This window comes from Sturnus vulgaris, chromosome 6 (assembly GCF_052056855.1).
Source record: "Sturnus vulgaris isolate bStuVul1 chromosome 6, bStuVul1.hap1, whole genome shotgun sequence".
Lineage (NCBI taxonomy): Eukaryota > Metazoa > Chordata > Aves > Passeriformes > Sturnidae > Sturnus > Sturnus vulgaris.
In genome coordinates, this window is record NC_142248.1 from 945,925 (window position 1) to 960,564 (window position 14,640).

Below are 14,640 nucleotides of genomic sequence, written 5' to 3' on the forward strand. Positions count from 1 at the left end.
TAGATTTTATAGGATATATTGCATGTTAGTTAAAATTCCTCTGGGATTTCTGCTCTTAATAAGCAAGCAGACATCTGTGTGGACCATAAGCACACAGCCACTGCCAGTGTTAAGAATCATAGATATAAGTATGTTCATGAGTATGTATATATATCTGGAACACTTTCTATTTGTAAAGGTTTACACTCTGTCCTCAGCATTATGCTTCCCAACTGCAACCACAAGCACTAGAAATTTGCAGTAAAATCTATCAAAACTCACTAAACAGGAATTCTCTCTTTAGGGGTATTTTTTTGCCCTTTTACTCTTCATAAAATCTGTAGAGGAGTATCACAGACAGCTCATGCAAATGAGTCACCACGGCTTAATTAGTCATTCCTTTTGAGTATTAGCCTAGCCTCTGTGTGTTAGCTTGAACTACCTTCAGCCAGTCATCTTGAGAATAAAAATCATATTTTGTATCACTTACCTTCACTTTTCAGAGTCGAAGAAGTGTACACTCTCATTTCCACCAAATAACTGATAAGGTGCAAGTACTCTCACTGCCTGCAGCTATTTATGCTCAATACTAGATATATATATTTTTATAAATAAAAATTAAAAAATTTAAATAATCACATTTACTCTGATCCAAGACCTGACACTTTAGAAACAGACCACAAAACACCACATGTCCTTGTAACACTGCTCTGCAGGCCAGGTAACTATATCTAATCTACTACACCTAGAAACTCTCCTACAGGTTATAGATAGTGTTTAACATAGCTTTTATTAAACCATTTCAAAATTTATGCAACAATTGACTGGTTTTAATTTGTGCAGCAAGAGGCTCTAATGATCTTCAAAGAGATAAAGGTGCTAACAAACGGATGCAAGTGAAGGTCACTCCAAAGACCTTGGGGTCTTCAAGGTATGGCTCTGCCAACCCTCCCATGGATGTTCTCTAGACAGGAACAGAGTGCTGCTGACACAGCCTTTGTAAACAGATCAGATCCAAGGCACGGCACAGCAATGTTCCATGAGGCTGTGTGGGTGACCAAATCCAGCAGTAAGCAGCTGTGTATAAAGCCTAAGATAAAAAGGGTATCTTGAACAAATTTCTCTGCCCTTATTTCTTATTTCAAATTTATCTGCCCCAGTCTTGAAAAAATAAAGAATAAGAAAGTACATATGCATAAAGTCATGGTTTTCGTTTTTTTTTTTTTTTTTTTTTTTACTACCAACTCATCTCTGACTACTGTTTAAAGTACTTGCTAAACTGGAGTTTACATACAGACATCCTGTTTAATAATCCTCATGTGAGTCTTTCTCCATGGCTTCGCCTAATCTCTGTCTCAGTTTGTTTCTGTTCTAGCTACTGAAGCTTCTGGCAGTAGTGAATCCAACAAGCAATTATTTTTTGTTTTCATTTTTTACTGTGTATGCCTGATAATTTTATTTTACTGTAACTGGCAAGATGGGAAATATAGGGCACTGGACACAGATATTTGTAGTTTTGACTGCTTATCCACTGAAATATTATCAGATTGGTAAGAGAAAAGCTATTAAAACTGTAAGGCTGCCTAATGACCCGGACTGTTGAAGGATGTGCTTAGTTGTACTCCAATTTATAGAAAATGGGCATCCTACATCACAAAGTTCAGCACGGAAATTGCTTCCGTATGCTTGTACTTCAGCATCTGGAAAAAGACTAAAGATTAAATTAATAGGGATACTTAATCTTCCATATGCCTCAATATTCCTCCATATCCCCCAGGTTATTACTTCTGCATTACTGCATGAACTACATACAAGATGAGTAACTGCTTGGTGGTGTTTGTTCTGATTTTTATTGATTCCACGTATATTTTAAAATTTCCAGCCAAACCCACAGCTTTTAGTTCCGTTTCTCAGTATTGGGAAGGCAAATCCTCACACACCAACAGCAGAAGCTGCCAGTATTTAACACCTGAAATGCCTAGTGTGTGTTCAGCCTGCAAAGTGCTGAATATTTTCGTGCCAGACACTTTCTGAAGCCATCTCTCCAAGTGATGGTTTTAACCTTTCTTTCCAGCACTGGCCAGAAAGTTGGGTTGTTTGTCAAGACTTTTACCATCAATATCTATTCAGTTAAATTCAATGAATCAATTTCTATCCAATTAAAAATAAATCCAAAATGTACAACAAGGGCAACATCAGTCAAGGGCTTTTTTTGAAGCTTGTACTAATTGCTCTGCTACCCTAGGTCACTGTTCCCAGGCTACAGAATGACTTTAAAAATAGAGGAAAAAATGTTAGATAATGCTGCAGTTTCACATGAAATTGAAAAACTGGCCACACATGAAGAATTCTTTTAGGTGAATAAGCTGTCAACATGAAACTTGGTATTTTTGAACTCAGGAAAATGAAGATGACACTTTTCTAAGTAAAAAGTTAAACTATCTAATGTGCACTCGTTGGATTGTAAACATGGATCATCAAATAATGAGACATAAGTAGAGATCTACATTTTCATTTATGACAGAAATGCTGTCATAAAAGTAAGATATCCATGGTGCTGAGCAAAACAATGTCACAATAACCAAAAGAAGTCCTCTCAAAGGCATACAGCTTTAATAAAGCTTAATGCTGCTGCCTACTGTGATGAGGGAAAACTACAATGTTGGTTCCCCAGGTCAAATAAAAGACCTTTGATGGTCTCTGTGACATGTCCTAAACTTTTCTGCATTGAATGGATGGAGAGTTCATTATTAGAAATGGCATTATTACAATTTGCCTTACGACAAAATGGCAGATTTAACTAAAATTTGCTATTTTACACTAAAATAGCAGATTTATTCACATTGCACTAAGATTCCTCTGCAGTGTATAACTCAAGTTCACACATTTTTAAGCAAACCAACAAGATAAATGAATCGGATATGAAACCTTTTGCAATGGGGAACTGTTACCTGACTGGAAAGCAAGAGTGGAAAAGAGCAAGAATCAAGTCAGAAACTGGACCTAGACTTGTCAATGGTCATTCTCTTCCTTGGAGCTGTCTTAAATATAGTCCCAGTCAAGCTGGTTTCTAACACATGTAGGGATAAAATCAACACTCGAGTGAAACAATTACAGAAAATTATTTAGCTAGAAGAAAACGTCATACCATGTACATAAGTGTTGCAAGATACAGTTTTCATCACTTTTGGAAAGCCACCTCAAACAAGCCTTTGAACTTATTTCTCTTTAAAAGTTACATAGCACTTACTGAAAAAAATGTATCAAATATTTATCATATCCTTACAATTTTACTGACCTCTATATGTTCAGCAATCACAGACATGGTAGATAGAAGACAGGAAAGCAAATCAGCATAACTGGAACTTAACAGGCCTGTGAGAAGTACACTGCCTTCCAGCTTTGGTTTCCAAGATCAGTTCAGATTTCTGCTAGTCAACTCAACAAGCACAGTAGCACCTATTTTAGGGTAGATGCTTTCATGTGATAGACCGGGTTTTAACTGATTTTAAAAGTGGTGCTATCTGCTTTCCAAGTAAATCTGAAAAAATGCAATGATGTCTGTGTTGCTCTTTGGGTTAGTACTGGTTAGAATGTAAGGGGTCATCTTCTCAGCTAGAAGCATGAAAAATGTGTATAAGCTTGGAATTAATATTGACTTGCAGAACTTTTTGATTCACATTAAAAGGTGTCACATGTCTCACTACCACACATCTGCTGTACAAATAGAAATCTCCAATTAAATCTCTACAATTCAAATTTTTGCAACAGATAACTCCTAATGTTTGTTTAATGTAACTGAAAAAGACTATTCTAGATTTTAATTATGACCTTGGCAATGCTGATATTAATATTTTACTTACTGTCAGATACAGGAACAAATCTGAGTATATAAGAAGGGATGCCCAGAAAAATGCTTTGGTGTGCTAAAAACATTCTTGAAAGGCAAACTTTAAAGTGCTCAAATCATTGCAGAAGATTAAGTTCTATTTTTAGAACAACTTAACAGAAAGAGAGCATAATGCCTACTGCTCAGAATGGTTTTAAACTTCTTTTTGTAAATCTGGGTTGTGTTATTCTAGTCTGGGAGGTCCACAGGCAGGACCTGCAGACATCTGGGGCAGTCTGGTTTGTAGGGACAACAGGGAGAGTCCAGAGATTGGCCACTTTTAGCCTTCACTGCATATTCTAGATGATTTTGTGCAGTGCTCATGTTTAAGACTGAACTTCCTTAGGGCGGCCAAAGCAGCAAGCCTGGCTGATTACCTGAGAAGTGCAAACTGCGCCTGTTACAGCGAAATTAATGGCTGGCAAAAGGCTGAAAAAGAACAGATTAATGTGAAAATTAAAAAGCTAGCACTGCAGTCATTTATAGTCAAGCTAAAATTAGTGCAGTGAAAGGAAAATAGGAGCTGCAGGACACAGAATTCCCCAAGTGTGCTGCGGGCTTGCTCCTGGCTGGAGCTGCTGGGCACACCCAGCATTAAGCCCCTGGCAGGCAGCGCTTGCGGCGTGAGGATGAAGAGTGCTTGTGTGAGGAGGAAGGGCACTGTGCACACACAGCTGGGCCCATCTGGAAAAACTGCTTTTGATTTTGAGCTTGGTAGCAAGCCAGCTGTGGCCAGGTTCCTTGAGGGTAGGCTGAATAGTCACTCACAGATGTTTCAAGGATGAAAAGAGAAGGCTGGCCACCGCAAATAAATTGATTTGCTGCTGTAATCCTGCTCAACAACATTCCCTGAGGTATCCACACCAGCGCTCTTGGACCATTGGCACTTGGCAGGGTGTGTGAGCCCCACCTGAGTGCTGCACTCCTGCTCTTACATTCCCACCGCACCACAGCTGATCAGGCTGTGGGCAGCCCCCTGCACCCAGCACAGCAAAACACCTTTAGGAGAGCACAGCATTTGCCATCCTCAGCTTTGTAAGCAACGGAGAACAATGGCAAAGTCAAAATATGCCGTGAGTACGTGCTGGACTTCTTTTCACGAAGGCCTATCAGTCTCTAGTCACATCCCCAAAACCACCTTTTCAGTGTCTTGCCAAAATTACAGCATTCAGCAGGAAGGAATCTGCAGGAAGCTTCTTGCAAGTGTGATTCATCGCTTTGGCTTTTGTACGTTAGGAAACAATCCTCAGGTTCAGGATCATAAACTGCATATATCACAAGGTCAAAGTTTCTCTCGGTGCACAAGATGAATATACTACAGGACTCCCTCTCCCTTAAATGAGCACACTCTTAAATTTACAGAAGAAAACACAACATTTTGCTGATGTCAATACTTGAAAATTCATGGTTTGCCATAAAGGATCATAATTCCTGTCAATACACTGCTGTTTAAGCTTTTTATTTTAAAATGTCCTTTTTAGGTGCCATCCCCGCTGTACTGCTAAGCTGTACACAGCCCTCCTCTGACTTACAGGAGATTTTTCAAATGCACAAGAGGTATTTAGACGCTGACACTAGCCTGCAGCACTGAAAACATCTCCTCTTGAAGTCCAAGACTGAAAACTAATTCACAAACCAAATGACATGAAACTGTTTAAAATATTTTGTCACCTTAAAAAACACCTGATATCCTTAATAGAGTGTACAGTTGAGGAAGGATTTAACTGTATGTTGAAAGCATACCAAGCACCATGTACTTTATGGGAAAGAGAGGGCCAGTTTTTGAGAGCAAAAACACCAAAAAAATTAGCTTTGGCCACCATCTACAGCTGCAGCAAAAATGTGATTCTAGCATTGCCAGTGTGTTTTTATGTTAACCACTGTTTGCTGAGTCCAACTGAAAATCTCTATTTTTAGCCTTTCAGCTACTTTCAGATAAAATTCCTACAGATAGGACTAGCTGTATAGGGCAGATAACAAACAACTCTGAAACCACAGATGACCTCATGCAACTGCAAAGAAAGAAGGGTCTGTTACTTAAAGCAAGGCTAAAATTTAACCCAGCTCTACTAAAATTATACAGGGAGTGTTTTACAGTCCCATTACAAGACATAAAAACCCAGTCACTATAAATTCACGGTGTACTTATTTGTAAGGATGTAAAAAAGAGTAATTAATAACCCCCAAACAACTTATCTTTGAGCCAGTACAACACCAAGCCTTTCTCAGGCTCACTGGAGATTTTACAAATAGTACTGAGAAGCTGCTTAAACTGACATTTGAGAATTATTTGTCCACACTGAAAAGTCATTGCTCTTTGTCACAAGTCACAAGACATTTCTTAGTGCTCCACACTTTTAGTTGACATTATGGAGAGAAAATAAATAAATGTAATCCAAACTTTCTGGAAAGGGCTTCCATGTGTAAGAGCACATATTAGCCACAGATGTGAGGGAGCACTGCGCAGTGATTCTTTTTTGTGCTAAATGCACTCTACCGTCCTCTCTTCTACTTCACTCTTCCTGTGTGTCCCCCATACACCAAGAGAAACCTGTTTCCTTTAAAACACCATTATTTCCAGGAGAGTGAAGTGCAGTCCTGAGTACTATCATTCAAGTTTATTAAAGTAATTCAGGAGAAATGTGTTAAGGAATGGGCATGTCACAAGTGAATCAATGAAGATCGGGGTGCTGGTTTGTCCTTGGGATGTATTGCTCACACTTCTTTTAATTTGCAGAATATTTCCTCGATATTTCTTTAGAACAAAACCTTCATGAGGTTACCACATATTTCAACTAGTGGAAGAAACTCTCTGAAAATTCTTCTCCTCAGGAAAAAGTTTCAGTCTTAATAACTAATGAACAGGTCAGATACATGGGTGAAATAACTCTGAATTAAAGAAATGCTTTCACTCCCTCACCAAATCACTCTATGAGATCAGTAAAAGATTCAAAGTATTCTTCTTAACTCTTCCTTTCTTTCCTAAATACCAGCTTAGGCAGACCTGTTTTTTTTAACAATGACACAACCTCTACCTATCATCCATTTTCTCAAGCACAGCCAGCATTGAAATTAAAGCTTACAAAGCACTTAACTGTTAATTTGTGATTATAGAACAAGTCTGATTTTTTTGGATTCCTGTCACATGGAAGGAGAAACTCCACTTATCATAAGGAATGAAAACCAGGACGGAACAAGGTTTGCTATTTCCCTCTCTAAGGAATTGTAGGTGGACTTATGTAAACAACAGAGCTAAGATCAAAGGCAAATCTTAGAGATCATAATATACTGAGTTATTAAAGGAACAGAGCCTTTTATCTGCTGTGGAGGAAGGAAGTAAAGCATTGAGACATATGTAATATATGCAATTAAATATAAAAAAATCCAAGCAACTCCCAAAAGGGACTGAAATCAATTAAATTCTGGCTTTCTTCTTATTCTTTTAAAAGAGTGAGAAACAAAAATGCAATCTGTGACAAAAATTAGACTCCATCTCCTGGAAAAGCCAGGCATTCAACTCTATTTTAAGTCGAATTTTCCTTCACATCCTATGAAACAAGCACTGTTCAATCACAAACCATGTCCTCATTCACTGCCAGTTCAACTGAGGCTTACCTTGTCCTCCACTCTGTTCAGCCTGGCACCAATCGTGTTATTTCCTCGATCTTTGCTTTTCTCTGTGGAACAAGAAACATTTTCAAATTAATATATGGTGGTATAACAAAATAGCAGCAAACCACAACAGGGTGTGTTTAACTAGCCCACCAACACCGTGTAACTGAACACCCTTACCAGGCTGATAGATCCATTCCTTAAAAGTAGTTTTCTGTTTCTTTTTATAGCATTGGCCCACACCAGGGCTTTTAATAGCCCTGAGTTTAAGGCATTTTTAATCTTAGTTTTATGCTTTAACCACGGAGAGCAAAAAAATGTTCCCAATTTAGTTAATGTTTTAATTGCCACGTAAAAACAATCTGCCACTATGCAAAGGACTGTACAGCCAACCTGACTAACATTTGGTAACATTTTATCTTTTTCCCCCTACTATAAACCATCTAGAAAGATGAGTTTTAAAATGACATAAACAGAGAGTTTTCTTAGCCAGACTTGTCACAAAAAACCATAGTCCTTGTGCTCCTTTTCCAGTGTCTTTTCAAAGCTAATAAAGATCTATGTGAATATTACAGATTTCACAGGTACTCTGTAATCTTAGCACACTAATTTATTAAATGTATGGTGACTCTCAGAAAGACTAGAGCCAACATTTTGAAGACTTCAGTGAAAGTAGGTACTTTAAGAATGTAAATAAGAACAAGTCTAATTTACAAGTGTTGATGACTAAATATCATTGCCAATGCTTAATCTTCAGAGCACAACCAGTTGGCATCGTTTAAAAATTTGGCAATAAAATGAAAAGTATCTTAGCAAGTATTTTCCATTAATTATATGTTCATCAGATTAATTTTTGACACATCCTTTGTATTGACTTACCTGAGACAGAGATAAAAAGAGATGGTTTTCCTATGGACTGGTCCAACCTATAAAACAAAAGGAAATCTTTTTGTTTTTTATCAGTCTGAACCAGCATCTTCACTCTCTCTAGCTGGAGTAGGAAGGCCTCTTCACAAACAAGCAAAGTTCAAATAATTCTGGTTTGTCCCATGAGTGGAGCAGCTGCTTTATGCTAAGAGTAGCTTGAGATGAAAATACAGTAGCAAAATGGTATTTGACTTAGATTGCTCCACAGCTTCTTTAAGCACTGTGAAGTTTTACCATGCTCATTACTTTTGCCTGTGCTCAGCATTGATTTGTCTTTTCCTTGTTCTTCTGGAGTTTTCTTGTTGCATCTCTCATCTCTTAGTTGGCTCTTTTGTGCAATTCTAGAGTAGGTGACAGTATTGCACTCTCCAGGTGTAGAACAGCCCCTGCCATGTAGGGTTTGCAGTCTATAGTCACAGCTAGCAGGGACTGAGGTAATACATATAAGTCCCAACCATCAGATTTTTAAGCTTTTTGCCTTTTTCCTCCCTGTGTGCAAAGAAAACTTAACTAAAATTCCATTTTCTATTCCCTAACTTTGCACAGACCTGCCAATACGGCACCTTTAACCCAGGCAGTTTTTTACCCATGGGTCCTGATCAATGCCTAATTTACAAACATCCTTCTGCTGCTGTTTATGGGTACCAAGCCTGGTTCCACTGCCATACCTCCTCTGCAGCTCCTTGATTCGCACCATCAGGTTGAGGTGGCCCTGAGAATACTGCTCAATAACATCTCGGACATCATAGGGCTTTCTGGCTTGCTGTAAAATAAGAGACAAAAAACATGCCCTTAAGTCACAATGTCTGTGGCAATGCAGAATGGTTTTGAAGAGTGAACAGTAAGTTCTTTTAGCACTGTGTAAACACATGAGTTTTTTTGATTGTTGCCATGGTCGGTCATTGTTGGTGGAATAATTCTGACACTTCTCATTTCATCCAATTTTCTGTTGCTGCAGGTCTGTATGCCTTTCAAGAGATAATCCACCAAACTGAGCTCAAAAGAACTTGGAGCCAAAAAGAGTTCATCTGGCACTTTATTCAGAAGTCTGTGCATACTCTAGTTCCTTCTGGAAAGAAGGTTCATATTCCTTGGCCACTGAAAAATAAAGAGGTCTTGCACATGCACAAACCTCAGTCAGCAGCTGGGGCTCAGAGTTCAGGTCTTGCTTTGGAAAGTTAAACACAGTGCTAGAGGAAGGTGCATGAGTGATTTCCAGAAAGACTGGCTGAGCTTTCAAAACTGCTGGGAAACACTGGTGCAAGAAATGCCCCGTGTCTGTAATTTGCATCTCATATATGGGAAAGACTTCATCTGATTTATTATTAATAAAACAACTTTTGTGTAGTATAGAGGCAATAGTATCAAGATGAAGCAATAGTATCAACCTATAAAACACCAAGACCAACCAGAAAGCAAGGGAAGGAACATGTTGAAGGGTAGCAACAAATTAAAGGTATCTTAATCCTACATCTAGAATCTAGAGTCCAATCAGTGCCAGAACTGGTATTCCCAGCACAGGGAAGACATGGACCAGCTAGAACAAGTCCAAAGGAGGTCACAAAGATAATCACAGGGCTGGAGCACCTCTGCTGTAGACAGGGTGAGAGAATTGTGTTCAACCTGGAGAAGAGAAGGCTCCAGGGACATCTCGTTGGAGCCTTTCAGTATTTGAAGGGGGCTTTTAAAAAAGATGGGGACAGATTTTTACAAGGGCCTGTAGTGATAGGACAAGGGGGAAATGGCTTCAAGCTGAAAGAGGGCGGGTTTAGATTAGATATTACAAAGAAATTCTTCAGTGTGAGGGTGATGAGACACTTAAGTCGGTTGCCCAGAGAAACTGTGGATGCCAGTTCCCATCCCTGGAAGCATTCAAGATCAGGCTGGGAGGGGCCCTGAGCAACCTGATTGAGTGCAGATGTCCTAGCTCATGGCTGGGGGTTTGCACTAGGTGACTTCTAAATGTCCCTCCCAACCCAAACTATTTCTGACTCAATCATTATCCTGTTTATAGAAACTCCATAGATAATTTCCAAGGTTTTGTTAAAACCTTGGTAACACTGAGGTACAACTTCTCCTTTCTTGCATTTTTTGAGAACAAGGAAAAGAATTTTCAGTGGTAGCTTCTAAGATACCAGAATTTGGATCTCTTTTGAAGTCTCAGAAGTATTTTGTCACCTGTACTTCAAAAGCAGATGTCCCTGAGCTGCTTTATCTTATTTCCCAAACTTCAGGATTTCCTCAATTCCATGCCATAAATATCAGTTTTTTTCTAAGCCAAAGGAAACTGGGATACCACACAAAAAACAGGCTGTGGCACCTTCATGCAGTCCCCTGCACTTGCCTGGGAAGTAGCTCCCACATTTCAGGAATGATGCCTTTAATAACATCATCAAACAAACTGTATTTCAGTCTCCCAGATTCCCCAAGTCAAATGCAAGCCTTGGGTGAATGTGAGATACTCTCTAGTGGAAGGCTAAGGAGGACTGGGAATGGTTTCAATCTAACCAAGGAGTACAGAAGAATTCCCAAGCATCCCAACTGCTTACACACACATAAATCATAACTAACATCCTCCAAGAAAGAAATATGAGTCTGTCATGGCACAAGCCTGTAAATCTTTTCATCGACTAGTACTATAAACATGAAAATATAAAAAAAAAAAAGTTAAAAAATTCTTGGATTATTTTTGTACTATAAAGTAGCAAAAGAAAAACCTGCAAGTTTGGAAGCTGCAGGTTCAGAAAAGGTGTTCAGTAAGAATAAAGATGCAGAGCTTTATCCTGCCATCTTCATACTCTGACACAGTGTGACAAGAGTGTAGCTACTTCCCTGCCTGTTTTTCATTTACAGGGCTGTTTCTCTGTCTTTGAAACAAGAATTGAAAACCTGGAGTAAATATATTTTATGAATGAGGCTAAGCTTCTGAGTACATCTGGGTATTTAAGTCAGTACTGATTTTTCTGTAACTGCTTCATATTGGAAGCTGATCTCCTATGAGAAAATACTCTTGATGTTGACCATATAAAAAACCTGCAAAACCAGGCAACAAACTAGTATGGAATAGACAAAAGTAGAAGCCAGTCCCACACCTTTCCTTAACTGCTTCTCTTCCTTACTTTTGGTCCTCTGCTAATTAAACAAAACTCATGGGAAAACTCTTCTTAAATACGTTAGAATTTCCCCTATCTTAAATGAAAGTTTTTAAAAGGCACAAAACCCAATGCCAAGTATTAAATCTGCACTATTGGCTATGGCTGTTGTTGTTTCCCAGTAACTGCACGGGCAGGGAGGCAGACCTGGAAAAGGGGAATCCAAGGAAGGGGAATTTCTGGGAAATACAACCAGGTAACATCAAATAAAATGGCCAAAACACCCTGTGAAGCACAGGACACGGAAATACATGGTTTAGTACAGCCCAGTATGGAGATTAGAAAAGATTACACACACAATTCATATGAACCACATAATATGATGAACTACAAGACTATAAACGTAAGATTTTCCAGGGAAATTGGAACAAATCAGGCAACAGTTACGTCATTGGTAGAACTGCAACCTGTATTTTTAATTTATGCTATGTATAGAATATTTGCCATGGTAAAAATCATACCACAAGTTAAAAAGCTATTTTAGAAGGAAATTAATGTACTCAATTGGAAGAATTTACATGGAAAGAAAATTTTAAAAGTTTTCAAAATGAAAATGGGAAATCAGAACAAATTCCTAGTCTCTGTATCCTTGATGGATACCACAGCTGCATCCATGTACACTAGTTTTAAGACTTCTAGAAACCTTGATAATCGGAGAAGAAAAAACAAGTCGGAAAATTGCTTATTTACACATAAATCAAGCTAATGGGATAACTTAGTACGGTGATTTTTTTTCCTGAAATTCAGTTGTAATATTAGATTGTTTCAAAAACATCTGCTTTACAACTAATACATACAATTCATTTTTTGGTAGGTAGAGTGAAAGTCTAGAAAAGCATTCATTTCTATGTCTGCTTTCCCTATAATCTACAAAATCCTGCCTTAACCATAAGTCATTCACCTTCACTGATGCACAGGCCTTGTGTAGAATGGGATCACTTGTATAGAATTTGAAACAGTCCTATAGACTTTACGAGAACATAAACACATCCATAAAAAAGGTATTAATTCTTTATAATATTATGCTGGGTTCGTGGGTTATACATGGGCATCCTCATAAGGACTATATTTAAACCTGGATTTTAACCTACAGCCTAAATTTCTCTCCTTTTTAAAGAGGAAATGATACTTTACAAAGACTTGCTTTTCATGTCCTTTGAAAAGCTTTGCATCCTTGTTTAGCTTTTCTTTATTTGTTTTATTTATTTATTTACTTCATTTTAAACAGGAAGGCTTTGCTTTCTAACTGGCTTTTGTCCTTCTGATGCCATCACCCCCTGTTATTAACTGAACCCTTTAGAAAATATATCTAGTCAAATTTAGGCCTACAGGTGTGTCCTGCAAACAGCTGGTATAGTTTAAGAACCATGCTGGGTTCATGCTGGGACCTATTTTGCAAAATTTTCCTCTTCCTCTCCTTCTTCCTATGCTGCCCCACTCAAAAGGTTGAGAGGAATCTCAAAAATATACTCGTTTAAAGTGCTGGCCTTCCTTAGTGTTCCAGCTAATTTAAAGCATGAATAGCCCAATGGACTTCAGATGAAATTGGGTTGTGGGTTCGTTGTGGATTTTTTCAACAGTTTCAAGAAGAAAACAGCTGAATTGTCTTTTTTTGGAACATATATTTTACATAAATGTAAAGCTTAGAAAGAAAACACCTACTGAAAACCAGCTGTACAGACCTCTTAAATGCTGAAAGATACATTTTTAAAATGCATCTTCTGCTTTACTTTATTTTCAGACATTACATAGTCTGCTTATTAGGAACAATACACTCATTACTTGGCACATATTAAAACAATTTCATTTCTTACGATTATTTTATGTGCATAGAACAGATTTACAACATACTTTTGATGAAAGAATAATGACAGTGGTTATCGCTTAATTAAAGGAGAGGTTTTCAAAAGCACCTTGCAGCTTGAATTTCAAGGTGACTTAGTGCATTAAGTTATTTGGGTGCTTTGGAAAACTGTACCTTTGGTGGTCTCCAAATTTTTAAGCTTGATCATAGCCTTATATTCAGTATATTCAGTATCAGATATTCCCCTACTTTCCTCTTGGAGATCCTGCTTCTGAAGAAACAGCAGCAGAACACTTGTACATAGGAGTAGAGACCTAAGATCCACCCCGCTTCAGCCAAACGACATTTTTAGTTCTTTAGCAGCTGCTAATATTGATGATTCAGGAAGAAGGCAGACTGCAAAACAGAGATGAGGGACAACCCTGTTGAGGGATTCTGTAGATGGCCAGGACTGGGCCTTTTGCAGATGCAAAAGTGAGAGTACAACTGAGAAGCCAGATTAGCAACCGAGATACTGAGCACAAACAAGTTTTAAGCAGGACCTGAATAGCCTCATTCTATTCAGTCAAATGCTTTTCCAGCTTCTATCAAATCATCTGCCGCAGGGGAGTTTCGTTTATTTGCCAGGTGGATAATGTTGCACACAGTGTTCAGGCATTTTCAAAATCTGTTTCTGACAAATACCACTTGGGAGGTAGATCTACAACGTGTGGATTTCTTGTTACTAAGCAGCTTAGTTAATACCATGGCAAATATTTTATGATCTAAATTTATGAGAGCAATGATTCAGTAATTACCACAGAGCAAAGGATCACAATCAAGTTTTAGAATGAAAATAAATTAGACTTTAATGGAACTGGCCACATTTAGGCAATTATTCACACAACAGCAGCAGACACATCACTGGATTGGGCCATATCCCTTGCCAAGTTTCAAGCGCTGACCAGCAAGTGCTAAGAAACTTCTCAACAAAATGACTATAAATATTATCTTCAAGTAGTTGAGACATTGTGCCTTTCCTAATTTTAGTCTAATAATGATAATAAAAGGTGAAATGTGCTAGCAGAAATTTTTTGAAAGCACTCTCTTCAAGAAAAGTCTGGACATGGGACATTTCAGCCTAAATGGTGACAGCCTGAATACATTATATACAACTAAAGCAATTTTCTGACAAGCTCAGGCAATCTTAGCCATAAATTAGCTCAAGAATTTTAGTAGAAATTTAGGAAACAGTCAAAGTAGGAATTTGCTGGAGAATTCAGGCAGTGCTTCTGAAT

The 14,640-nt window shown here is 38.2% G+C and overlaps 1 protein-coding gene across 4 annotated transcripts in view; it reads right to left on the reverse strand.

Moving 5' to 3' along the window:
* Nucleotides 1–14,640, reverse strand: part of KCNQ1 (potassium voltage-gated channel subfamily Q member 1) — a 332,124-nt gene that overhangs the window by 94,440 nt on the left and 223,044 nt on the right. For all 4 annotated transcript variants that reach the window (XM_088166667.1, XM_014887301.2, XM_088166668.1 and 1 more), the window contains 3 exons: nt 9,076–9,170; nt 8,360–8,406; nt 7,484–7,545 (listed from right to left, as the gene is read on the reverse strand). In XM_088166667.1, the coding sequence (XP_088022793.1) occupies nt 7,484–7,545; nt 8,360–8,406; nt 9,076–9,170 (204 nt within the window). The remainder of the gene's footprint in view (nt 1–7,483; nt 7,546–8,359; nt 8,407–9,075; nt 9,171–14,640) is intronic.